Below are 25,823 nucleotides of genomic sequence, written 5' to 3' on the forward strand. Positions count from 1 at the left end.
CAAAGGCGCTTCCCGGTTATCGCCTTTCGAATTCAAATGGTGCTCAACGTCTTTCGAATATCCCATCCGAACATCATGCCCTCACCTTCACTTTCCTCTTTCTTCTTACAACAAATCAAGCATATCGATTTCCTATTCACCGATAAAAAGACAAAAATTACAAAAGAGGAAGCACAACAGCTGTTCTTTAAATACAAAGCAGAGCATCAGGCAGACGCATATATTTATACCGATGGCTCGCGGAGAGACGGACACTCTGCCGCAGCTATAACTTCGCAAAATTATGAAAAAACAAACAGACTTCACGACAGCCACAGCATATTCAGCGCTGAATTGATAGCGATTAGTTCGGCTCTTAAATATATTGTAAGTAAACATTTTCAGAAAGCAGTAGTATGTACAGACTCGGCTTCTTCTGTTAGAACTCTGATGACAAGAAAAACGGAAACACATCCTTTGGTATACAAAATAAAAAAGCAGCTGATTGCTCTACAGAAAGAACATAAAGAAGTAAGAATCCTCTGGATCCCCGCACATATGGGGATCCAAGGTAACGAACGGGCAGATAACCTTGCCAAAACTGGACTTCTCTTCTCGTCTCGAAATCATCTTCCGCTTCCAGTTATAGATTTTATCAACCACATTTTCGTCTCTTTTATGCAACTTCGACAAAGAGACTGGGACACAATCAAACATCCACATCTCTATCCGATTAAAGGTAGTGTGCCAGCTTTCTTGGACCGTATGGAGTTAATGGCCCAGATAAGGAGAACCGGATTTTTAGAACTTATCCATACCTTCAAAACTCATGGAAACGTCTTAAATTCTTCAAATTTTGAGTACCCCAGTGCGAAATTCGCCCCGACGGGTTGTCGGTCGTACCCCAACCACATTTCACACCACTATGAACAATAAATGCACACACTGAAATCGCTATTACCGATATGCTCATCCAATCAAGTTTCGATAAACCCGTTCATCATCATCTCCTGCGGTTTCGAACACGCCTGTTAGGTGGCTTCTGATGCTCGTCGAGGTCGGAATTTCCAAATACGCGTGGTGCGTCGGGCCGCGCGCTCTGACTTCGGCCAAGAAAAATGCGTCAGCTGATCATTGTCATTTCTGCCACTTGCGTGTGGTGAAATGGGGTCATAACTTATAAGACGGCTTTTTCATATCAATTATTTTACATAAAATCATACTTCAAACCATAAATAATGTTCGACAGCCAAATAAAAGAAACAATACAATACGGGCTTACAGTTTAAGGCTCGACATTGTGTTGTCTACGATTAGACAGCTGATAACTCATTCCCGTACGTCGTATGGTCGTAACACTATAATGACCTTTGCTTATTGTCACAAGTGCGCCGCATTCGCGATTGTTGCCCGACGCCTGTTTGCAGGTGAGCCCACTACAGTTGTTATACATATCTAAAAACCGAAAAACTTTTAGGCGAAAAAGGCACTATTCCAGGCCCATTTTTGATTTTTTTTGCGATATTAGGTAAAAACAGAAGCTTCTTATCCTAGGGAAAATAAAATGGGAAATCTTTCAAAGGTGGCACACTACCTTTAAACCATCAATTTCCCATTTCTCTTCTTCAAATCAACCTACAAGACAAAAAGAAACCGTGCTGGCCAGACTGAGGCTAGGACACACGTATCTTACACACTCGCATATATACGACCATGTACCACCTCCAATATGTCACTATTGCCCCACACATCCAAGATACACAATACAGCACTTCATACTCCACTGCCCACGCTTACAGCACCACAGGAGACACATTATAAGACACATTACCACACATGGCCTCAGTCTTGATTTGCCAACTATCCTTGGCGACGATCATCCAGAGCTACATGATTTGCTTTTTACCTTTCTTCAGGAGGCACGTCTTATTAACAACATATAAAAACCACCTCACTGATACAAACGGAACCCCGAGCACGGGCGTGAGTGGGTGCCGTGGGGACGATAGTAACGCGGCGCCCAGTTCCTTACACGTGCAACCTAAATTCCGGTCGTTTATTTACATTTTCCTTCTGATTGCATCGTTTGCTCGCGCTCTAGCCATTGATGTTTCTTGCATTGCACTATGTGTAACTGGCGGCCCCCTATTGCGCTCTCCGACCCGCTAAGGCGGAGTCGTTGAGAGCCAACGCCGACTGGCGGCCAAGGTGTTTACGCCTGTGGTCGCCGGGCGCCCCTCCCCAGCACGGGGCCGTCATTATCCCTTCCCTTCTACCTCCTACACATTAGACTGTAGGACATACATACAACAACTGTACAACAACTGACATACAACTGTAGGGGTTTTTTCCCTGCGCTCTTTGGCTTCAGCGCGGGGTTTTCCCCTTTGCAATAGGCGTCAGGTTTTTTGTTATTTAGGACTTTTTCCCTGACAATACATCCCACACCAGTACACTGACACCTTAACCCTCGCCCGTAAACGGCGATCTGCCACCTTCGCCCATGCAGGGGGGGGGTTGGTGCGACCCCCCCCTTGGCGTTTGAAAACGGAGCGTCGTAGAGCTTAGCGGAAAAGACCAACGGATTGCTCTCGCCGAGATCTCGCGATTGGTGGTATATTTTTTGGTCCTAGGTCAACATTTGACCTACTTTTGACCGGTCAAAGGTCAAATTTTCGGAAAAATAAACTTTTTTCAACTTTCCGCGGCGATTGCGGCAAAACGGTGGGAGATATCGACTTCAAACCTTCACTATCGTGTTCCTTGATCAATTCTCTATCGTTTGGTATGTATTTCGTTTCCATAGCTCTAAAAATGGCGCGTTGGGAGCGCCGGAAGTCGGCAAGGTCACAGTCGGCGGCAGAAATTCGAAAAATCAAAATTTAAATTTTTGAAATCTGATTGTATTTTTGGATTTGGAAGGTCCATTTGCTCCCTATAGAAGCTAATATTGCTGCATATTCCCATTGAGGTGACAAGAATTAGCAAAATAGTGGTTCGGGCGCTTTTCAAAAATAGTACCGGACGCTGTTCCTCTTGTGACGTCATAGCTCCGTGACCTGACCTGACCCGGTCAAGTTTCTTATACCATATGATAGCCAATACTTGCCCCAACATGCATGGGAAGTTTCATCACGATCCATCAACCGATGTCCGTACCACCGGCAGGAAACCTCGGGCGTTGGCACTCAGTTTGTGAAAATCCGGCCGGAGGCTGTTCCCTTTGTGACGTCATAACTCCGTGACCTGACATGACCCGGTCAAATTTTTTTTTATCAAAAGATGCGCAAGGTTTGCCCCATAAGGTACCCAAAATTTGGCGGCGCTGCGCGCCGCCGTTTTTGCACTATTTCCGAAAAACCTCAGGGGGGGTTGCACCAACCCCCCCCCCTACATGGGCGAGGGTTAAACAAGTGTATGAATATGTGATGTAAATAAATGTTACCGTTTCTTCATCTGTGTTTTTTGTTCCGGCTTTTTCGGCACTTCGGCAAAAGTAAATTCCCCATTAGATTTGCTCATACACGCTAAGGATAGGCTCCCACGTTGCTATTGCTTCCGGGTTCACATAAACCGGCTTAACGTAAAACTTTGTTCCTGGCCAAAATTGTCAGATGTAATGACCCCCGGCTCCAGACTGGCTTTAGGCTGGCGGAGCAAAAAAAAAAAAAAATATTTTACACTCTTTTAAAAGTATTTACAAGGTAATTATAGGCCTCAAGGTGTAAACGTACCGCTTTGCTGTCGTTTTAATACCTTCTTCGGTGTACATAAACTGATCCCATCTTTTATAGTCTAGATTTACTTTTTGTACCTCCACGGTGTTTCATAATCTAGCCACCCTCATTTCTACTTCGATAAAAAAAGAAGGAATGTGTTATGGAAGTGTACGATCATTCTTTTGAAAATACCACTGACGTTAAATAGTGCATTCGGCGTAATTGTAGGGGAGAGCGGGGAGAGTTGTATCATGTCCAAGTTGTATCAGGGCGAATTGTGCCAAACTTATCCAATGGATGGCGCTCGCGACACGACCAGCCGACGAGGTTTTCCGGGCGCCATCTTTCCCTGTTCTGTCTTGTGGCTGAGTGGACGCGTCTCGAGGTGAGAGCCGATTTTATGTTTTTTTAATGTCATTCTAAAAAAATAGGTTGCAAGAAAATGTGTGTTCTGGGCATTTAGATGTGCACGAATTTGAAAGATCTCCGTAGCGGTGGTGAGGGTAGGTTCTAAGGCTGCGTGAGTGAAAACGGATTTCTCCAGCTGTCCGCTGTTTTTTGAGCACGAGGATGTTTTTTCCAAGATGGCGGCTATGTACATGTTGTATCAGAGCCGGGTGGGGTATGTTGTAACATGTATGTATGTATAGGTATGTTGCTTTTGATCGCGAAAGCTAAGCCCTGGCTCGCGTTTGTAGGTAGCTGGTCAATACTCGTTCCATTTCGGCACAATGTGTTGGCTTCTTTGCTCTTAACGGGCCACTTTTGCGTTTAGTCTGTTGATGTTTCGTTCGTTTCGATGTTTCGTTCGGATTGCATTGACCTAAGTTTGGTCTAATAAAAGTGAAGCCTTTGAGCATATACATTGTATTAAATTAACCCCATTTAATGTTGTTATATTCAAAACCAGTAGCAAGCACACTCCCTGAAACGTGAAATGCCTAGTGATACAAATTACCCCACCATGTGATACAACTCACCCAAGCCATGGGGCAAGTTGTATCAAAAACATTGTTCTATTCGGGAGACCTTAGAAGAAAAACTGGTAGAGGTAGCGGAAAAGTTACTTTGCACAAAAAAGCAGAAGAATCAAGGAAGGGGATAGTATGGAAATAATGAGTTTATCACGGATAGTTACGAGGTTATGGGTCTCGGAGTAAAAACTGATACAACCCACCCCACTCTCCCCTAGTCTCTGTACAATATTCATGAAAAACTTTGGTGTAAAATAAACCAGCTCGGTGTTAATATTTTTCTGTGTGTAGAGACGCATCGACTGATATGCAACATGACCTTTTCCGGTCAGGTCATGACCTTGACCTGAGGTCAAATTTTCAAGTTGACCTTTCAAGGTCAAATTATAGTTCATTCGACGCGTCTCGGCGAGGGGAACACGATTCTGGCAATAGAAATGTCGTGGATTTTTGTAGTCGAAAGTTATTGTCGAAAAACGCTTTTCGTAAAAACAGCTATTTTTGGAGTTTTTGCCCTCTGGAGGCTAAACCGTTGACCTGAGGTCAATATTGATTATGTCCTTTTCAATAGAAGAGTTCAAAAACTATCGATTGCTCTTCAATGCGTTTTTCTAGCTACCATGGTTCCTGAGATAGCGGCATGTTTTCTGAAAAATATAATGACAGTTGGCAAATTTTGACCTTTGGTGACCTCTGGTGACCCCAATATTGCTTTAACCCTATTCCTGGCGGGGGGGGGGGCCTCAGGAGCCCCCCCCCTGAGGTTTTTTTGTTATTTCTCCCAAACGCGTTGAGCTAGGAAGCTCAAATTTTCTGACTTTTCCTAAAAGGCTTCTACGCAACATGTCTGAAAATTTTGAGTTGATCTGACCTCAGGTCAGGTCACCAGAGGCGGTTTGGTGACCCTACCTCAGAAAAGTTTGCAATCACGCCAGAGCTAGAGTTTTTGACCGATCGATTTCTTCTCTTCAGGCTTTAGTTAGGGTACCAGTATGTGCAATTTGTATATCTCGGAATTTTGATATCGGTGACCTAAGGTCAGGTCAGTTTCGCGACCTCCCCATAATAAGTCAATAGCCGCGTTTACATAGGGCTAGTTGCCAGATAGTGGAATTCCACTAACGAGACATTTTTTCCACTAACGAGACATTTCAGGCACCTTCAGATAATTCTGACGACCTATCCGGCCAGAAGGACCAAACCGATTGACAAAAATAAATACATCGTGGCGGATGAATACTTCAGGCCGAGACATACCCCGCGTTCGATGTCTCTCGGACGGCGAAGATTCTACGTCGTCCGGCCAATCCCGTCCAAGGTCAGCGGGGGCTCGGCTAACGTGATTGGCCGGACGGCGTAGAATCTTCGCCGTCCGAGAGACATCGAACGCGGGGATAGTATAGATGTCGCAACTCGCGGCCTTCCCGGCAGTAAGGGCGAGGTATAGATGACGCTACTGCAGCAAGTCACTCACCGTTCCATGCTTCTATCCTCAGGATACTGAAATCCTTCTCCTCCACGCCGCAACTCCCCTCCGGGCTGGACAGGCAACTATCTCATGCGGGCTGCTCCCTTGGAGCGGCACCGCTGCTCCCGAGGGAGCGCACCCCGTAGCCGGGTGCAGTGAGTGCCTTGGGGCTGGGTGGCCTGTCCTCTGGACGGGCTCAGCCCCGGCGACTCACTAGGGTGCCTGCCCAGACCAATGTCTCTCCCTATATCCTATCATCCTCCCGGCTCTGAAATGGTCTCATTGGACCGAAAGGGCCTAACCCAACAAAACAAACAAACAAGTCACTGGAACGTGCGAGTCGTGGAATGGAACGGAAGATACGGAACGGGGGCTTCTTAACGGAAGCTTATTCGTTTTATTTTCATTTAAGAATTGATTTCGTGCGCTAGGGAAAGAACATTGTCTTTTTTTTTCTTACGTCTGCGCCCCCCCCCCGTCCCTTCCATCCCTTGGATCAGCCAGTGTGCAGCAAGAGGGTTCATCGGAGAAAAACAACAAAGAGCAATCCTCCCTGAGCCTGTCAGGTCAGAAATAACCTGAGCATAGGCGGCGGAACGGGGAGGGCACCGGGGCACCGTGCCCCCTTTGATTTTGGCATTTTAACATTAGCCCTATGGGCACTGCATGGAAAGAATGGGACCAAAAGTCGGCGGTGCCCCCCCCCCCTTAATTGAAGGTGCTCCGCGGCTGCTGAACCTGAGGACCGTTCGTTATGCCCTACTGCCCACGCTTCTTAAAATTTCAGTAGTAGTCAGTTATCTCGCCAAAGTTTCCGTATAGGGGTTGGCAAACACAACTGAGCCTCGTGAGTGGGATGAGTACTGGACACAGAAGTGGACAATCTGTTGGCAAGGAGCCCGCAATGATAATATCTCGAAACTCAGGACTACGCATACAAACACTTTAAAAGCATCTAAATCTATACTATAATCGAAAGCCGCATTGTTGTGAACTTCCGGCACGTGCGTCCAATCACCATCAAGAACGGAAGTCCGACCTACAGCAAGCACGACAGTCCGATCATAGATGTATTGAAAAATAACTAGCAACTTTAAACATCGCCTTCCTCAGCCACGCTCTACACCGCATCACATAAGAAAACCGCCAATATCGATTACAAAACACACATAAAGGAATTTCGTAGGTATAGATGAGAGGAATACTTCACCTCCTTTATCTGGCGCGTCAATAGGTATAAAGTAATCTTTGGCGTCTACGCACTAGCAACATCTATAATGCAAACAGCAGTTCAGAAGCCATCCACTAAAATTGTAACAAGGCAAGGGTTGGTCAAAATAAATTATAGTCACCGTGATAAATAGCAAACGAAATACAGAACAAGCACAACAAAGCATTCCACACTTGTTTAGACTGTACCTACAATATGCCTACATAAGACATTGCAGCAGTGTACAAGGCAAACATTCTTTAAAGATGCCACCGTGAGGAGTTTTAAAAGTTTGGTGAACATAGTTACGAGTCACTGCACAAGAAATGTCGCGGTCGCCAGCCGGCCCAGCGGAGACGGCGTCAAACAAACCCGAGAGGGGGTAGTTTCATCCGCATCAGCGGAGGCGCTCTCTCTACCAAGGTCGTCAGTTACCAGCCGCAGCACCCTGCTGGCGATTTGATAGCTGCTCTTATTCTCAGCTGGCTGAGCGCCATGTGCCGGGTCATCCGGCTCCATGATTTCCCCTTTCATTAGCAGCTGCTGTTGTAGTTATTGTTGTTGCGTTCCTTTCAGCCGCTGCCGCAGCATAGCCGTACGGTTCTGGATGGTTCTCACGGCGGCAGCCAGGGTCACCAAATCCGTCTCCCCGTAGCCACACCAGACTCGGGAAAATGTACCGAGATGTACCGAGCCAATGTTGCAGCACTCGCGGCATTCATCGGTAGGACTCCGCCCAACCCAATGTCGGCACTGACAGGAGCCCGAACAGTGGTCCAAACGAAACTGATGAAAATCGACAGCTGATGAGCGGTCCTCCACTGACGCCGGACGGGTGGCGACGGCGCGGCCGGTCCTGGAGCTGGAACAGCAGAATGGACCGGCCGGGACACGCGGCTCATCAGTCCATTCGTCCTGCTACTCCCCGTAGACCCCAGCTCCTTCGCTGCAGGTTCTCGCGTCTGCCGACCCGTCCGTCCACACCCACGCGGCTCGATAGGGGAGGGGAGGGCAGATATCGTTACGTCGCTTGAAGCAGTTCAGCTGCCGAGGCTCTTTGTCGCAACGCCGCCAGCGCCGCGCATCGCAACAGCACATACCGTGGAGTGCCAGCCTCTTCGCGGCAGACGCGGCATCGGGCAGCAGGGCACTCCACGTCGTTGCATTGTGGGCATCCGGCCTCGGGAGGCGGCCGATGCAGAGCAGGTACTGGCGGATGTCGATAACGACTGCACGGTCGGCCTCCAGGACGGAGCCAGGACAGCGGTCGACCCATATCGACCGGTACCATCCGTCCGGCCAGCTCCGCTGCCAGGCGCGCGCAGCGTCGCGCGCGCGCCTGCCGTGGCGCGCCTGTCGCGCGCGCGCGCCTGCCTTGTAGATAGTGCCCACGTCGATTGGCGCTACCGTTGGGATAGACGGCGGTCGACCCATATCGACCGGTACCATCCGTCCGGCCAGCTCCTCCAACACCGCTCTTAGGGCGAATAGCTCGCCGCGCGTGCTAGAGCAGAGGGCGCCTGCCGCGACACGCACCTCTCGGATGTCGCGGTTCGGGGGGGGGGGGTGGCCCCTCCTCCTCCATCTAGCACACCATCGGTGGCGGAGCTGTCTGACCAGATCAAGCTCGCCTCAGACGGGAGCTCCGCCAGACGACTTTCCGCCGCCTTGGCTCGCCAGCCGTCGCGCCCAAACTCGCTTCAGGCCGTGAGTCTATAGCCGGCGCGGTGGCGTGGCTTCGCCATGGTAGCCTTGGGCGGGTTATCCTCAGAGAACGCATTCGCATTGGCGAGGAGGCGAGCAGCGCCACGAGTCCTGAAAAGACCAAACAATATCAGTACATAATGTAGACAATCAAAATTGTAAAAATTGGCATTAACTGCGCAACTGATGTTTGCTTGTTTGTTTATTAGGGTTTACGGGCGCTGCGGTGGTCATTTTGCACCCATGAAGCTGTTCTGGTGAACCTGCGCAACTGAGCAGTGATCATGCCATAACTTATGTTTGGCGTAGTGGCAGGGTTCCACCTAAAATTTCGGCGCACGTCAGGTGTAACGTCACATGCGACAAATTCAGCGCATGTCAGTTGGGCAAACTAAGGCTGATGGAATAATATCAAACGAGGGCACCAAAAATTGATCCTAAATGACCATACTTGGACATTAATGCAGACCCTCTCTGTATCACCAATTGTCAGAAAACAAGCAGGTGTTTCAAGGAGCGTTAGAGAGTCATGAAGCCAGGATAAAACACAGTGCTATTTTCTCAAAACAGTTTGTACATGATAGAGTTAGGTAACTCTCTCTCTCTCTCTCTCTCTCTCTCTCTCTCTCTCTCTCTCTCTCTCTCTCTCTCTCTCTCTCTCCTCTCCCTCTCCCTCTCCCTCTCCCTCTCCCTCTCCCTCTCCCTCTCCCTCTCCCTCTCCCTCTCCCTCTCCCTCTCCCTCTCCCTCTCCCTCTCCCTCTCCCTCTCCCTCTCCCTCTCCCTCTCCCTCTCCCTCTCCCTCTCCCTCTCCCTCTCCCTCTCCCTCTCCCTCTCCCTCTCCCTCTCCCTCTCCCTCTCCCTCTCCCTCTCCCTCTCCCTCTCCCTCTCCCTCTCCCTCTCCCTCTCCCTCTCCCTCTCCCTCTCCCTCTCCCTCTCCCTCTCCCTCTCCCTCTCCCTCTCCCTCTCCCTCTCCCTCTCCCTCTCTCTCTCTCTCTCTCTCTCTCTCTCTCTCTCTCTCTCTCTCTCTCTCTCTCTCTCTCTCTCTCTCTCTCCGTTTACCATTTGCAAGGCCAAAAAGGCCAATTGGTTTTGAAAGACATTGGATTACAAGCTGAGCATTTTTTACTTTATCATAAAATGTTAAACCTGCGTGTAGATGAAGTCTGAACGGTGGTTTGTAGGCTGATAGGTTGGAGGTTGAAGGTTAGTAGGGAAGGTAAGGTCAGGATAATTTCTGCTTTTTATTTTCATTGGACTTCAGTCTTCATCAACACACGCATCAAAAATATCATCTATTTGAGCATCTTCAAGCCTCAATATACAAGTTGTACCACAACAAATTAAAATTGATGTCATGCCAACATATGGTCATGATTTTTACCACCAGAATTGAATTAAATGCCTATTGATGCTTTACCTAATATTTTGAAGCCTGAAATCTGATTAACCAAACATTTTTTTCTTGTGTTGGCAGTCTAAAATTTGGCTGGCTTGAGCGCGATGCTATTGCTCTAGCAGAATCTCAACGGATGCAGGGGGTCATCGTTTCTATGTTGCGCCATAGGGAAGGCTTTTTGGGCCAATCAGAAGGTAAATGACGTCAAAGGTTGTCCACTTTCTTTGCTGTTTTCTCAACTAAAACGGGATGAAGTGGAACGTTTTTGGTCTCAAATGGTTTAATAAGACATTTTCTACATGTTGTAAAGGTTACAACACCTAAGAACTTGTAGTCTTTGAGTTCTATCGTAGCAGTGAATTAGTTGGGAATTACGATTTATGACAGTGGTTTAAGGAATTGAAGCAGAAATTTAGCTATTTTTTACATTTATTGCGCGCGTGTTACAATCTTCTGCTTGCAAATTTGTGTATTTCAATTGATATCAATTGTAAGTTGTTATTTGATACTTTTCTGTCTGGCATTTCTGAGGTTTTTTTCCTGATTATTACCAGCAAGTAGTTAATAAGAATTATCATATACATTTGTAAACGTAGAAATATTGGTATGTATTCCAATACCAAACAAAATTGCATGTTTGTTTGTTTTAAGTGTGGTCAATTGTCTAAAGCCTAGACGGACAAAGGAAGCTGCAATTGCTTCTGTAACTCATGTAAGCTGCCATAATTGATAAGTATCTGGACATCCGCGGGGGAGCCATCCGCTTCTCTTCTGTCTTTGACAACCAGTACTTTTAGAATGAGTGAGTGCTTTGCATTACAAAGATCCGGTCCAACATGCCTGCAGTCCGCACAGCCGGTAAATGTGAAGATGAAGTACAGTGAAGATAAAAATCTAACCTGACCTAACCTTACCTATTAACCAAAAACTTTCAACCTGCCAACCTACAATCTACAAACTTACAACCTACTAACTGAAAACCTACAATTTAAAGCCTACAATCTACCAACCTACAACTTAAAACCTACTGACTCACGTCTCACTGTACTTCATCTTGATCTACACATATAATATTGCACAGCCTTCACAGGCCTCAAACTTCTGTGTGCGCTATGGTGTCAGGCAATTGGTGAGTGGTTTGCGGAATATTTTTAGGTGAACAGGATTCCTTTCAAATTAAAAAATAATAATTATGAATGAGTAGGCATGTTTTGTGTTCGTTTTTTATTGGTTTTAGGGCTCGTGTTTTCTTCAATCCTTGTTAGCGCATTGGTATGATGGAGGAGTATCACTCCAACTCCCCTAGGCCCTAATTTGATTAGAAGAAATGTTAACTATGTTATGACAGATCATGACCAAAGTACCTGGAGCAGCGTTTAAAGTCACATCTTGTTTACAGTGTCCCACCGACCAGCTGTGGTGACGCCAGTCGCCAACAGCTACAGCGCTTTTCCAGGAGGCTTCAGTTATTCTGTGACTGGTGACCAAGGCACGACACATCACCCAGCAACTCACAAGTAAGTGAATGTGTGTGTGTGAGCAATGTTAATGTGCCTATCTGTGCAGTTGTGGCAGCTCCCAAAAACAATTACCTAATTCAAAGGGGAAATGACAATGGAGCATGGCTAATTTGCTATCATATTTAGTGCAGGCTAAGGTCAAAAGGTTGTGTCTACTGAGTCACATACAATAACAAACTGTTTTACACAGGTTGTTTGGTGAGTTGCTGCCATTCATCGATTTAGGCAGCTCCTTTGCCATGGCATTTAGTGACTAAAATACAATTTTCCAAGCAAGGAAGTGACATTTGTTGTTTACTGAATAGTTATTCGTTTTACTGGGTATTATGCATCCTTCAGCCATCCGTAATTTGCATTTCATGGAAGGTTTTTGTTTTCAGTTTCGCTGGCGGAGAGTGTTGCTGAGCAGCTGACCAACTGCGGCTGCTGGAGCGTTTCTCAGTCGTCGACCTCCGTAGACTGTCAAGCCTCCCTGGCCTTCTGCGACTCAAGAAGGAGGGATTTTTATCTGTGTTTACCATACAAGAGACATTTTAATCTGACGATTCGATCGGATCTGGATCATGAATCCCGAGGCGGTGTGACAGATGGTCGAGGCCGGCGCGCCACGCCAGACGCCTTCTCGCGCGGGGCGTGCTCAGGTCAGTCAGGTTGCGCTGCCGGACTCTGCTCCGAGGAGAGAAGCACATAAGCGCAGTCAGGACGCGAGTGTGGTACTGGTTGCACCGCCCCGGTCCCAGCAACCGCATGGCGGTGGGGACTCACAGCCCGGCTGATGGTTCCAGATCGTCTCAGCGCAGCTTCTTCTCCGGACCCCGGCGCGGCAGCGAGGCTGGTGGTTCGGAGCCGACTGATGGAGGACAGCAAAAGAACAGCAGGACAGGACAGCACCCTAACAGTAGCCTTCGGTCATGTGGCGAGAGCTGGGCCCCGGACCGGTCGAAAGGGTGCTCACTGCTCAGCTGAGTGGGTAATGTCCGCGTCTCGTTAGTGTCCCCGGCCAGGTCCTGAAGGGTAGATGAGGGCGGGATATTCTCCTTTATAGACGCAGAGCAATGCCAGAAGAATGGTTTTGCGATCGAGTTGCATGCGCTGTCCCTGCCTGTCGCTCCAACTGCCGCCGGCGGGGTTGGCGCTAATGGCCATTGACGGGGCTGCTGTGTTTGTAAATTAGGTTGGATGGACCCCTGCTCTCAGAGTTTTGTGTTGGTCGCTGGTAACCCATGTTTTGTGGCCAGCGTGTTACGAACCCACGTAGTGGTTTGACCCCGTGGGGTGCTGTGAGACAGCGCGGAGCGACGCGTGGATGCTGCTGAAACACGCTGATGTTTGTGTGTACCTATCGTCATTTTGAAGTGCTGCTTGAGTTTGCTCGTTTGTTCTGTCTTACTGTTTTGTGTTTTCTACCAAGCTAATGTCGATAAGATTGTTCAATAAAGTTTGAGTTGAGACTTCCGGACCGGGAAAGCCTGAGACGTCTGAACCGGGGCCGGCAAAGGCGTCTAAACCGGGACCGATTGAGGCAGCTGGACTGGGACCAACGAATGGCAGCCAGTTCTGGACCGAAAGTGGCAGGGCTGCATCCGATGCGCCACCACATACCGTATCACTGGCAGCCATATGCGTTCCTGTCGCAGGCCACCGTTCACGCTTCAGTTTCGGCGCTGGTGCCCCGGCCGGGTATATGCTCTGCTCGGTATACCTAACTGTTGTGAGCAAAACCTCGTAATCGTACGTCTAATGCTATAGTTGTTGTTCAAATCCGCGTAAATTATGACACTCTGGCAACTATGCTGACCCATAACCAAGCATAGGTCAATGTTGGCTCAGTCGGCTACGGTCGAAGTTACGGTGTTTTTCCAGCCGATAATGCATCAATATAAACTCCTTCCACACTAGTTTTTGTGGCACCACATTAGCATAAACCGGTTTGCAGGTTTGTAGAAGCTGGTATAACGTAATCTAATCGTTCAATATCGCTAAAGTCGTCTCAATTCCCAAAAACGTCCTCATGTTGTACTGCATGCGGCTGCCTGATCCGTGAGGGTGGACGACCTTTGACGTCATTTCGTCAGCTGAGCAAATGTAAACAAACCGCCTGACGATTTTACCTCCTAATATACGGCCTTGAACGGATGTCTACAAAGTGCCACTCCCAAGAAAGTTTTTCAAGATTCTAAAACCACAAACTTTGTTGATGCCTGATCGTGTGATGGTAAATCAAATGATAGCACTCCATCTGAGGCCAGTTTTACAAACAGAAAATAGCCACCTGCCGGATTATTTTGCCTAAAGGCTAATTCATATATGGAGTGTAAATGGTGAAGCCCTCCCTGCTTACATGTCTATCGCGTTTACCCTCTGTATGTTGTACCTACGTGGAATGGATATATGAGGAGAAAAATTCCAGGCAGCTATTTTTGTTGGTAAATCGGGTAAAGTAAAACTGGCCTCTGAACGAAAATTTGGACTGAGTGAGATCTGTCGGCTCTTTGGTGGTTTGGATAGGAGTTGATGATTTTAATTGAAAGATTAAAAGGAAAGGGTTTCAAGACAATCGGCATGACAAACCAACACCTTACCTGCAGTTTAAGTTTGTCGATTTCTTCATCAAAATCTAGTCTTCGTCTAGTCCACAAATCAAGATAAAATTACTGGATAGGTACAACTTCTTCTTCTTCTGCACCTCACCTGCCACCCCCTACACTTCTACCTTATTCTGATAAATATCTTTACATAATTTTCACAAGAATGCCACTCAACGGGGTAGATCTAAAAGAGTGCAGGGCTTAAGTTTTGAGCTATAGAGTTCTCAGTGATTTTGAGACACCCAATATGTCTTTGGCACGCCGTATTTGTCTCTCACCGCCTGCGAATTCGGCGATATGATTGGTCGAAGGCCGAGGCTATGGGTCCAAGAAAAGGCCAAGATTCCTGCCAAGATTCTTACAGATAGCCAAGGCCGATGACTGACGTGACTGACGGCATGTTACTGCCCTTGGCATATTGCCAATGCACTGCTCCGTCATATCGGCAGTAATGTCAACAGTCATATCGGAAGTAATATGGTAGCTATACACAAAAACCATTTGGTGTATGGCTACCATACTTTTCCGATAACGAGACATTCTAGATCAATCTCTCTACTGTTGGCGACATCTGCTGAGAAATCCCAAGACCGAACGCAAGCACATAAAAGTAATGCACTCTAAGGATGCGTTCGAAATCTGGGAAGTGACGGATTTCATTCCTCAATGCGTTTCCAGCCTTCCCCATGCTGTTCGTTCCGCCATCTATTGCCATGTTTCGCATTCGCACTTCATAAATTGACCACCCCGCCAAGTAGGTTGGTATCAAGTTGGTATAGGTGTCGCATTGCTCTGGTCGATCAGGCTGAGCCAGCTGTCTGGAGAGTGGAGCCGATCAAAAAAAAAAAAAAAAAAAACGCAGAAATTCAAAAGACCGACTCCAAAGCAATGGCAGCATGCATATCAATAGAGCGTAATTCTGTCATGATTGCGTCAGAAGCAAACATAATGGCAAGAGTTTCTTGTGTGTCGGTAGGCGCGTGTGGAGCCGCTGGACCGACCGGGGACGTACAGAAGGGGGGACGGACGGGGTGCGCCTCCCTGTAGGGGTTTTCAGGGCTCATGCTGGCAGAAGGCCCACGTTGGCCAAAATCACGTCGGAGACGAACGAAATTAATGGGAATCCCCCAAAAAATTACGTCAGGACAATCAAGGCTCTCCGACTCCGTCGCCTGCCACCCAGGGTCCTTCAATTTACTACATGGGGCCTCCTGTGAATAACCGCTAGTGTCTGTGTCTGACCACTAGGGCCCCTCTGACTCCTCGGGTAGAGGGCCCTCTGTAGGTAGGAGGCTCTCTCTACGGGATTCCTCCGCTCCCTCCCCCCCTCGGCCAAATTCTAGGTTATACGTGCCTGCGCTAAGCCGGAGTCGGAGAGAGGAGTTGACGACCGAATGACAAGGAGTACTCGTCCTGAAAGTAAACATTTGGAATACAAACAATCCAAAGCTGTTCAGTATTTATTAGTGATGTCAATTATAGAAAATATGAATACCAATTCCAAACCAAATACCAACATAAACCGTGAAGAAATACCGATACCGAACCAACTTCATAACATGAGGGAAATACCGACTTTTAACCAATTTCTCAGCCTCTTATACATAAGTGAGGGTTCATAATACCAACAAAATACCAAGTACATTAGGATTGAAATACCAAATACCAAGTTGGTATCGGTTTGGTATCGGTATACCAAAAAATTGGCATCCGATTGACATCTCTAGTATTTATATCATTCGAGAGCAGTGCCTTCAATTTGGATACACTTAGCATTCATTTCCCACACCCGTGTACACTCCACGAAGGCTTCTCCGCTGCGGACTCCCGCTTCCGCCGATGCGTCAGTTCATACCCTGATGGCTTGCTGGGGAGGGTGGCCAAGTGTCGCTGTGCCGCCAGGTGTAGTTCATCAGCCGAGGCGTCGCGCTGCAGTGTCCCGATGTCCAGCCTGAAGGTGAAGTCTGGGAAGGCGGCCACCTCCCTCGGCGGAGCACTGGCATGCAACCAGCGGGGTCGAGCGGCAGGGCGATCCCAGCCGCTCGCCAGGTTTCGTGCCCCACCCCACGCCAGCCCGTCATCGACTTCAGTCGGCTGGGCGGCCCATCTTCCGCGATAGTCCTGAGGGCTTGCCCTCGGGGAGCGCGTGCGCCTTGGCGAAGAGCTTCGCTACCAGCACGTCTCGCCGGGCGGCCAGCGGGCACCGGCATCAGTCCGGACTCCGCCGTCACTGCGTGGGCTGGGGGTAAACAAGGGGCAGCCGGTGATATACGGGTCACCGCCCGCATCTCCCTCTGGAGAAGTTCCACGTGGGATTGTGGCGTCACCAGGAGCCAGGTGGCGGCCGCGTGCACCAGCACTCCACGGACGTATCCAGACGCTACAGCGCAGAGCTGTCGTTCCTCTAGTCCCCAGCCCCGCGCTGTCAGCTTGCGAAGCTGCTGGATCCCGGGCGCACTCGGGAGCGGAGACTGCGGCAATGGGCCCCGAAGTGAAGGAGCAGGTTGAGGGGGTGGCTCCGAGTAGTTTGAGACGGTCGGCTGCTGGAGCCGACTTTTCGTCGACTTTGATGGCGCAGTCCACGGCGTCCGCGGCGCTCTAGGAGACGACGAGCAGCTGCGTATTTCACCCGCTACCAGCATCTTGGACTGTTTTGCCCAGCGCAACACAGCGTACGTCGCCTGCCGCGTCCGGCCCCAGTTCAGTATCGTCTGTTTCCATTAACACTCTGAAATGACAAAATAATTAGCCATTAAAATCAAAGTTCAGCACTGACGAAGTTTAACCAAACTTGCCATTTCAACATAACACAGTGAGCTGTCAGAATGCTGTTCTTTTGTGCTTTGACACAGTTGCAAAATAGGTACCTTCATATGTATATCATAGAAGTAATTACTGGTTATTATTATTGGAGGATTTTTTTGCAGCATTCTCGTCAAGTAAAATACATTATCTTCTTTATAAGAACCATAGTGTGAGGTGTAAATACAGTCTGTAAGGTTGTCCAGACTAATTGTGCCCCTATTTGTACGGCCTGGGCTGGAGCATGTACTGTTGGCATGTTTGCACGTCCACTTTGGATTAATCTGGCATGCTAAGCGAATGCGATGGCAGCGCCTTGCATTGCTTGCATGCGGTGGTTGGCATTGTTGGGAAGTGTTCTAACTATCTGTTTGTCCCGCTTTGCCCACAGCGTCGACTGGGTTGAATATACTTGTATTTCTGAGTGAACAGTTTCTCACATTTGGAGGCAGCCATTCAACCCAGTCTAGAACCCTTTCTTGCTTCCGAAGACGCTTGAGGTGGCAGAATTCCAGCAAGTCAATGAGTTTTTGTGATAGCGTGGAGGAAAAAGTTCAAGCACTCTCTTTAAAGTAGCGGCCAAGGAGCCACGGACACAGGACATGGCGTGTGCCCCTGTTAAGCCAGACAGATTTAATGGATCTGGTGATGTGGAAAGATTCTTGGCCCATTTTGAAGTGGTGTCAAAAGCCAATGAGTGGTCAGAACAAAAGCAGTTCCTGCAGCTCCCTGCCTGCCTGACTGGACCAGCTTTTGATTTTTATCGCCAGTTGCCTGCCATGGAGTGTACTGACATTCACACACTGAAAAAGGCGCTCAAAGCTGAGTATCATACACCAGCTCTCCCTACAGATTATGCCATCATGCTGTCCAAGCGTTCACGCATGCCTGGAGAAACTGTCATGCAGTATGGCGAGGCTTTGAAGAGCCTTAGCAGGAAAGCATATGCTGCCTTCAGTGAAGAACAGTTGGGAACTGTTTGTCGCTCCACATTTCTGAACAATGTTGATGAAGCTATGAGAGTGCAGTTGCTACTGACCCTGAAGGAAACAGAAAGTTACAGGGACCTACTGCAAAGAGCTCGACAGCTGGAGCAGGTAATGGGACCTCGTGTACGTCATATTGAGGAACAGTCTCAAGAGCACCGCCTGGAGGATGAGGTATCCAAGCTGTCCCTGGTTGTGGCGAATCTGGAGAAGAAGGTGGATGCACTCCAGGCAGGACGACAGGAAAGGACTCACAGACGTTCACCGCCGGGGCCGTGTCCGAACTGTGGCCTGGAGGGACACTGGCGTAGGGAATGTACCAAGCCCAGTAAGGATCGACAGCAGACAAGTGCTGCAGAGGTTATTTGCTTCAAATGCAATACGCCTAGACATTTTGCTAAGGGCTGCGCGGCCCATTTTCAGTAGGCGCGGCTGGCGGGGGTGGGCGGAGAGTGATTCGTACCTCTGTACGTCCGCTTTACCCCGAGTCGGCCGCGCCTTGCAGCTGGAGCGCGGATTACCTGAACGGTGATGTTGTGTCGTCCTCCGTATGGAGGCCGGCCGCGGCGGCCCGCGGCTCGTCGGTGCGTGGATCTTGGAGCCGGCCCGCTCCGGCCGGCGGCTCGTCGGCGCTGGAGTCCAGTAGCGCGCCTGCTGCGGCCGGCGGCTCGTCGGTGCGTGAATCCTGGAGCGCGCTCGCTACGGCCGTCAGCTCGTCGGCGCTGGAACCCTGGAGTCCGCCCGCTGCGGCCGGCGGCTCGTCGGCGTTGGAGTCCAGTGGCGCACCTGCTACTCTCGACTACTCGTCGGCACCGGATCCCCGTGGCGCGCCCGCTGCGGCCGGCGGCTCGTCCGCGCTGGAGTCCAGAAGCGCGCGTGCTGCGCTCGGCTGCTCGTCGGCGCCGGACCCCGGTGGCGCGCCTGCTGCGGCTGGCGGCTCATCGATGCTGGAACCCTGGAGCCCGCCCGCTGCGGCTGGCGGCTCATCGATGCTGGAACCCTGGAGTACGCCCGCTGCGGCCGGCGGCTCGTCGGCGCTTGAGTCCAGTGGCGCGCCTGCTACGCTCGACTGCTCGTCGGCGCCGGACCCCCGTAGCGCGCCTGCTGCGGCCGGCGGCTCAACGGCGCTGGAGCCTCGGGGCGCGCCTGCCGCGGCCGGCGGCTCGGCGCTGGAACCTCGGGGCCCGCCTGCTGCGCTCGGCTGCTCGTCGGCACCGACCCCCGTGGCGCGCCTGCTGCGGCCGGCGGCTCATCGGCGCTGGAGTCCAGTAGCGCGCCTGCTGCGCTCGGCCGCTCGTCGGCGCCGGACCCCGGTGGCGCGCCTGCTGCGGCTGGCGGCTCATCGATGCTGGAACCCTGGAGTCCGCCCGCTGCGGCCGGCGGCTCGTCGGCGCTGGAGTCCAGAAGCGCGCCTGCTGCGCTCGGCTGCTCGTCGGCGCCGTACCCCCGTGGCGCGCCTGCTGCGGCCGGCGGCTCATCGATGCTGGAACCCTGGAGTCCGCCCGCTGCGGCCGGCGGCTCGTCGGCGTTGGAGTCCAGTGGCGCACCTGCTACGCTCGACTACTCGTCGGCACCGGATCCCCGTGGCGCGCCCGCTGCGGCCGGCGGCTCGTCGGCGCTTGAGTCCAGTGGCGCGCCTGCTACGCTCGACTGCTCGTCGGCGCCGGACCCCCGTAGCGCGCCTGCTGCGGCCGGCGGCTCATCGGCGCTGGAGCCTCGGGGCGCGCCTGCCGCGGCCGGCGGCTCGGCGCTGGAACCTCGGGGCCCGCCTGCTGCGCTCGGCCGCTCGTCGGCACCGGCCCCCCGTGGCGCGCCCGCTGCGGCCGGCGGCTCGTCGGCGCTGGAGTCCGGTGGCGCGCCTGCTGCGCTCGGCCGCTCGTCGGCGCCGGACCCCGGTGGCGCGCCTGCTGCGGCTGGCGGCTCATCGATGCTGGAACCCTGGAGTCCGCCCGCTGCGGCCGGCGGCTCGTCGGCGCTGGAGTCCAGAAGCGCGCCTGCTGCGCTCGGCTGCTCGTCGGCGCCGTACCCCCGTGGCGCGCCTGCTGCGGCCGGCGGCTCATCGATGCTGGAACCCTGGAGTCCGCCCGCTGCGGCCGGCGGCTCGTCGGCGTTGGAGTCCAGTGGCGCACCTGCTACGCTCGACTACTCGTCGGCACCGGATCCCCGTGGCGCGCCCGCTGCGGCCGGCGGCTCGTCGGCGCTTGAGTCCAGTGGCGCGCCTGCTACGCTCGACTGCTCGTCGGCGCCGGACCCCCGTAGCGCGCCTGCTGCGGCCGGCGGCTCATCGGCGCTGGAGCCTCGGGGCGCGCCTGCCGCGGCCGGCGGCTCGGCGCTGGAACCTCGGGGCCCGCCTGCTGCGCTCGGCCGCTCGTCGGCACCGGCCCCCCGTGGCGCGCCCGCTGCGGCCGGCGGCTCGTCGGCGCTGGAGTCCGGTGGCGCACCTGCTACGCTCGACTACTCGTCGGCGCCGGACCCCGGTGGCGCGCCTGCTGCGGCCGGCGGCTCATCGATGCTGGAACCCTGGAGCCCGCCCGCTGCGGCCGGTGGCTCGTCGGCGCTGGAGTCCGGTGGCGGGCCTGCTGCGCTCGGCTGCTCGTCGGCGCCGGAACCCCGTAGCGCGCCTGCTGCGGCTCCAGCCGAGGCTGTACAAATAGGGGCACAATTAGTCTGGACAACCTTACAGACTGTATTTACACCTCACACTATGGTCCTTTTAAAGAAGATAATGTATTTTACTTGACGAGAATGCTGCAAAAAAAAATTCTCCAATAATAATAACCAGTAATTACTTCTATGATATACGTATGAAGGTACCTATTTTGCAACTGTGTCAAAGCACATGTAAAACAACCATTCCCGCAATTGCTCCTTCTCAGTGGAATTGGGAGTGGAAAATTGGGCTTGAAAACTGGAGGTGAGAGTGGAAAATGATTTGCATTTGGATGTCGTTTCCCACCCACATCTACAAATTTTGGGACACTGCGCAGCAGTCAATGCACATTATGGTTCAGTCGCAAGCCTTGCTTTAATCAACGAAAGAAAATTATTTGCTCTATCATGCATCATGAATTAACGAAATTTTTGTTCATATTTTTTTTTTTTTTACCTTTTCTCATAATTTCATGGACACCTTAAAATCATGAAACTGTAGCGAGCAACTGATTTGAAGATAGAAAAGTCCTTGCTACATTTCTCGACATTATCAAAACATCTTTTTCCAAACATACCTATCAACATCCTGGAAATATGAGACTTAGCAATATATTGAGGTTCCATACCCTTGACAAGGCAAATGCACCAGCTTTTAAACCAAAACAACTTTACCAACTTTTAAATAAATTTGTGACTTCCATTGATACTCCCTTACAAAAAATCATTGTTGTTGCCTGCTGGATCGAAAAGCGAAAGAGCGCCCTCGCCCCTTCCGTGAGACCTGCACAAACTTACCCCAGGAGTCTGCAGTCAGAACACGACACCGTAATCATATTGAAAAGGGGCATAGCGTATAGAAGAGTAGCAACTAGCGTCTCACTGACCTTAGACCAAAATATTTCTCTTCATGACATCCACGCCAAGGCCGTATAAGTTATCCACGGAAGGCCAATGCAATGTATGTAGATAGGCATATCAATACAGAAATGATATGTCCAAATATGTCTTTGCCGCGTCATAGTTGTAACGCACTACGGGGATCTCCAGAGATCTGATTGGCTAATATTAGCCAATCAGTAGCATATGTTACTGGAAACTGTCATAGTGGAAGTAAATTGGTAGCTGTTTCAGCTACCAAATTGATGAAGGAAATAGGGAAAATTGCTTATTTTACACGAACACCAGTCATACGCTAATCAAAGTAGAGCTAATGAAAATGGCATTATCCCACGAAGGAAAGCCAATTTGCCACGTAAGCCACCATGAATAGATTTGCTGAGCTTGTTATCACGTGTTTTTAACAAAAAAAGTCAATGAAATCATGTAATTTACGAATTTCTAGCACTCACATGCATATTTTCGTCTGCACACCGAATTGCGTCCAGGATATTGGCCATGGCGTATTTCTCGGGAACCCTCTGTTAGTGGAAATTCCACTATCTGGCAACTAGCCCTATGTAAACGCGGCTAATGGGGGAAAAATCAACTCCCTGTCTGTTTTTTACCACTAAAACGGGTCGGAATGGCCCCATATACCATACATGACTTCATATACGATCAACCTTCACTACCTTGAGGTCTGTTTTGCTGTTGGGCAGCCGTAAGGTCATGTGACGTCATCAAAGGTCACCAAAGGTTTTTGGCCAATAACTCCGTACAGGAACAAGATACAGACGCGTGGATGGTCTCATTGTGTTCAGCTCGTCAAGACGCATCGAATGATATACATGATGACCTCGAGGTCACGTGACCTGAGGTCAACCTTTGACCTTGACCTTTCGAGGTCATCATATATCATTCGATGCGGATTGACGAGAGGATCACGATGATGCCCTTAGTGTGTTCCTATCTTGACTAATTCGAAAGTTATTCGAGAAAAACTCTCTCCATATCTAGCGCCGCCATTTTGACTTTTTCGACCCCTGTGACGTCATCTTTGACCTGACCTGAAAATGACCTTAGTAAAAATTGTAGATCTTGACCGTGCGTATCCGATGCCGTTTACCGTTTGTCGCTGCGATGTGTAGTTTTTGAGATCTGAAGGGGGGCCGAATCGGCCCCCCCCCGCCAGTTTCTTGTCCCGGCGGAGCCCGCCAGGAATAGGGTTAAGGTGAAAAATGACAAAATACTTTCAAACGTACGCATTGCGAGCTATCGAATGCTTTTATTGCGTCTTTCTAGCCCTCTTAGTTTTTGAGTTAGAGGTGGGTGGTAACATATGCCCCCCCCCCCCCCACTAGGGCGAAGTTGGCTGAGACCGCCACTGGGGCGCGGGGGGGGGCACTGACGACTTTTGGTCCCATTCTTTCCATGCAACGCCCATAGGGCTAATGTTAAAGTGCCAAAATCAAACGGGGGCACGGTTCCCCGGTGGCCGGTGCCCTCCCCGTTCCGCCGCCTATGTATGAGACCGAATAAAAAGGACCAATTATATATTGATCAGGAACCAGTTGAAAGTGTACTTAGATGTTTTAGGATGACAGCAGATGCTGTTTAGTAGGGTGTGTCACTAGAAACAGATCAAGCGCTTCCGCTGATTTTCCTTGTCCTGTGTCTATGGAAGCCCATTGGTGCAGTTCTTTTCCCCATGCATCGAAAATTCGATCGGCGCCGGCTGAAAGAAGTTCGGGATTTATCGTAGCGTCCGGCGTTGCAGTCTCCATGTTTGGCGTAATGCATTTGATGACACTAACACCAGCCGCGCGCGTCTTCGCCTGTTAGCGTCGACAGACGCTGTCAATACGGATGTAAGCAATGCAAACGAGGCAGTATCCTCTATTTAGACAACGGTTACACAGAAAAGATGCAGCTTTGCCATTCAATAGCAAACTGAATTCAGCTCAATTAGCATTTACCTACCTTGCATGGTTCAGGGGACCGATTTTCTTGCAGGCCTTCTTAACGGAGATGTTGCCCGTCCGCACGGCTCTGGTGAGCTGATACAGCAGGAGTTTGTCGCTGCTGAGGTCGGCGATGATGTTGTCCGGCAGATCCAGCTCTGGGCCGCTCACCGGTCGGAACTTCACGAGAGAAAGACGGTGCACGGAGGCGCCGGCTGCCTTGCCCAACGGCCCCGTGAATGATCCGGGTCCACTAGTTTTGCCGTCCAAGTTCTGGAAAACTTCCCTGAGTACAAGCTCATTCGAGTGCAGCTGGCAGCTTGTCTCATCCGGCATCTTTCTCTCCATACTTTTTTCGGGTCGACCAGCAATTCTGTTTTGCCGCTCGCTACGCGACCGACATCCATCTAAAAACCATTGATGACGGCCGCTACAGCACGGTTGGATAAACCATACCTGTCAGTCAGCAGCCAGTGCAGTGTTTGTCATATCATTATCGTTTGAGTCTTTGATGCATTCCTTCATCTCAAATTCACTTGTAACGTCTTCAATACTGTCATCATGGTGTCGGTCGTTGCCGACGAGTCTACCTGGCCTGTCTCGTCGATATTGACGCCGTTGGAATAGGTACGGAGGTGGGAAGGACCAACTTGACCCATGTCGCCCCTCCCCTCGTTCCGCTCCTGTCTCATTCTAAGGCTCGCAGTCTTACGTCGTTTCCTCGTCTCCTCGTAGTCCACACCAACCAGTCTCATCTTCCAAACTCCTCTCTGGTCTCGAAGGAATGCTATTTCCGCTGGCGGTACCCGGTTTGAAAGCGGACAGGTGCAGCTTCGCCGATCTTAACAGCGGCAGCGGGCGATGTCAAAAAGCTTACGAAACAGACTCGCTTCAGAAACACTTTGTTTCGTTTGTCCCTCCCACATTCTTTCGGACACCTTGTTCGATCGGCGAAATCTTTCGTAGACTTGCTTTACCTTCCGAACCACATTGTGCATTTGTATCGTTGGTATGCCCTCACTCGACCACATTGCAACCACCGCTTCCGCTGCTTCACGTTAACATGCAGTGACTGTCCGCTCACTTTTTCTATCCTCTGCCAAGAGTCTCACATAGTTCACTACATAGTCTCTGTTGGTAGGCAGCTGATTTACCGGCAGCACACTGGGAGACCCGATAACAAAATGTTTCGCCTTGCTTCACCACGGCATCACTGCGGCACGGATAGTCCGATTCGATTGCACCACACGCACTTCTGCTCACGCCGCAGCTGAAACCAGACTGACTCACGTTCTTTGCAAGCTTGTGTGTCTCGGGGAGACAGCACATGACTCGAAAGCCGACACATTGTGTTGCCGACGGAGGGGTGATACCCGAGACCCCGCTCACGTTGCCCTCTGTCCATCCGTGCTCTTATTCTCCCTGTCCCACTCGTGATAGTCTTGCCAAGGCTGCAGCGTGATCCTATTACATACAGTAGCGGCGGAACACCTTCAATTAAGGGGGTGGGGGGCACTGCCGACTTTTGGTCCCATTCTTCCCATGCAACGCCCATAGGGCTAATGTTAAAATACCAAAATCAAAGAGGGCACGGTGCCCCGGTGCCCTCCCCGTTCCGCCGCCTATGTCCTATTATATGGATCATCTGTGGGTCCCTGAATGGCCTCAACACATTAAGATAACAGTATGTTTCGTCCGACGTCCATTTAAGCCAGAAATAGCAATCGAATTTTAACCCGCGCCCCGTTGGGCTCTGCCGAGCAACGCGCCCGGTTGGGGGGGGGGGCCATTTTGGCCCCCCCCCCTAAGATCTCGAGAACCACGCAACATAGCGACAAGCGGTAAACGGCGTTGGATAGCCCCAACGGGGAACTACCTTGTGACCCAATTTTATTGACCTAGGTCAAACCGATGACGTCACAGGTCAGGTCAAAGGTCCAATTTTCACCGTTTACAGGCACTTCAAGAAATGCGTTGTAAAATCG

General features: G+C 50.6%; 1 protein-coding gene and 2 long non-coding RNA genes across 7 annotated transcripts; 1 reads left to right on the forward strand and 2 right to left on the reverse strand.

Annotated features, from left to right (window-relative positions):
* Window positions 1-7,901: 7,901 nt before the first annotated feature.
* LOC122375863 lies at window positions 7,902-15,024 on the reverse strand. The gene is made up of 2 exons (XR_006255478.1): window positions 14,553-15,024; window positions 7,902-9,165 (listed from the first exon to the last, which is right to left on the reverse strand). It is a non-coding gene; the product is annotated as an uncharacterized LOC122375863 (long non-coding RNA).
* Window positions 10,596-13,421, forward strand: LOC122375853. Of its 5 annotated transcripts, none has more exons than XR_006255475.1 (3): window positions 10,596-10,644; window positions 11,850-11,967; window positions 12,351-13,421. It is a non-coding gene; the product is annotated as an uncharacterized LOC122375853 (long non-coding RNA). The 5 variants fall into 5 exon arrangements; XR_006255473.1 differs by lacking the exon at window positions 10,596-10,644 and adding an exon at window positions 10,949-11,162; XR_006255474.1 differs by lacking the exon at window positions 10,596-10,644 and adding an exon at window positions 11,169-11,252.
* A 1,235-nt stretch (window positions 15,025-16,259) lies between the features above and the next one.
* Window positions 16,260-24,174, reverse strand: LOC122375377. The gene is made up of 3 exons (XM_043354734.1): window positions 23,863-24,174; window positions 18,868-19,145; window positions 16,260-17,286 (listed from the first exon to the last, which is right to left on the reverse strand). Exons 1-3 carry the CDS (start codon window positions 24,172-24,174, stop codon window positions 17,184-17,186), a joined length of 693 nt encoding a protein of 230 aa, XP_043210669.1. The 3' UTR covers window positions 16,260-17,183.
* Between the last annotated feature and the right edge of the window lie 1,649 nt (window positions 24,175-25,823).

The sequence above is a fragment of the Amphibalanus amphitrite genome, unplaced genomic scaffold (assembly GCF_019059575.1).
Source record: "Amphibalanus amphitrite isolate SeventyFive unplaced genomic scaffold, NRLGWU_Aamphi_draft 000041F_arrow, whole genome shotgun sequence".
Classification (NCBI taxonomy): Eukaryota; Metazoa; Arthropoda; class Thecostraca; order Balanomorpha; family Balanidae; genus Amphibalanus; species Amphibalanus amphitrite.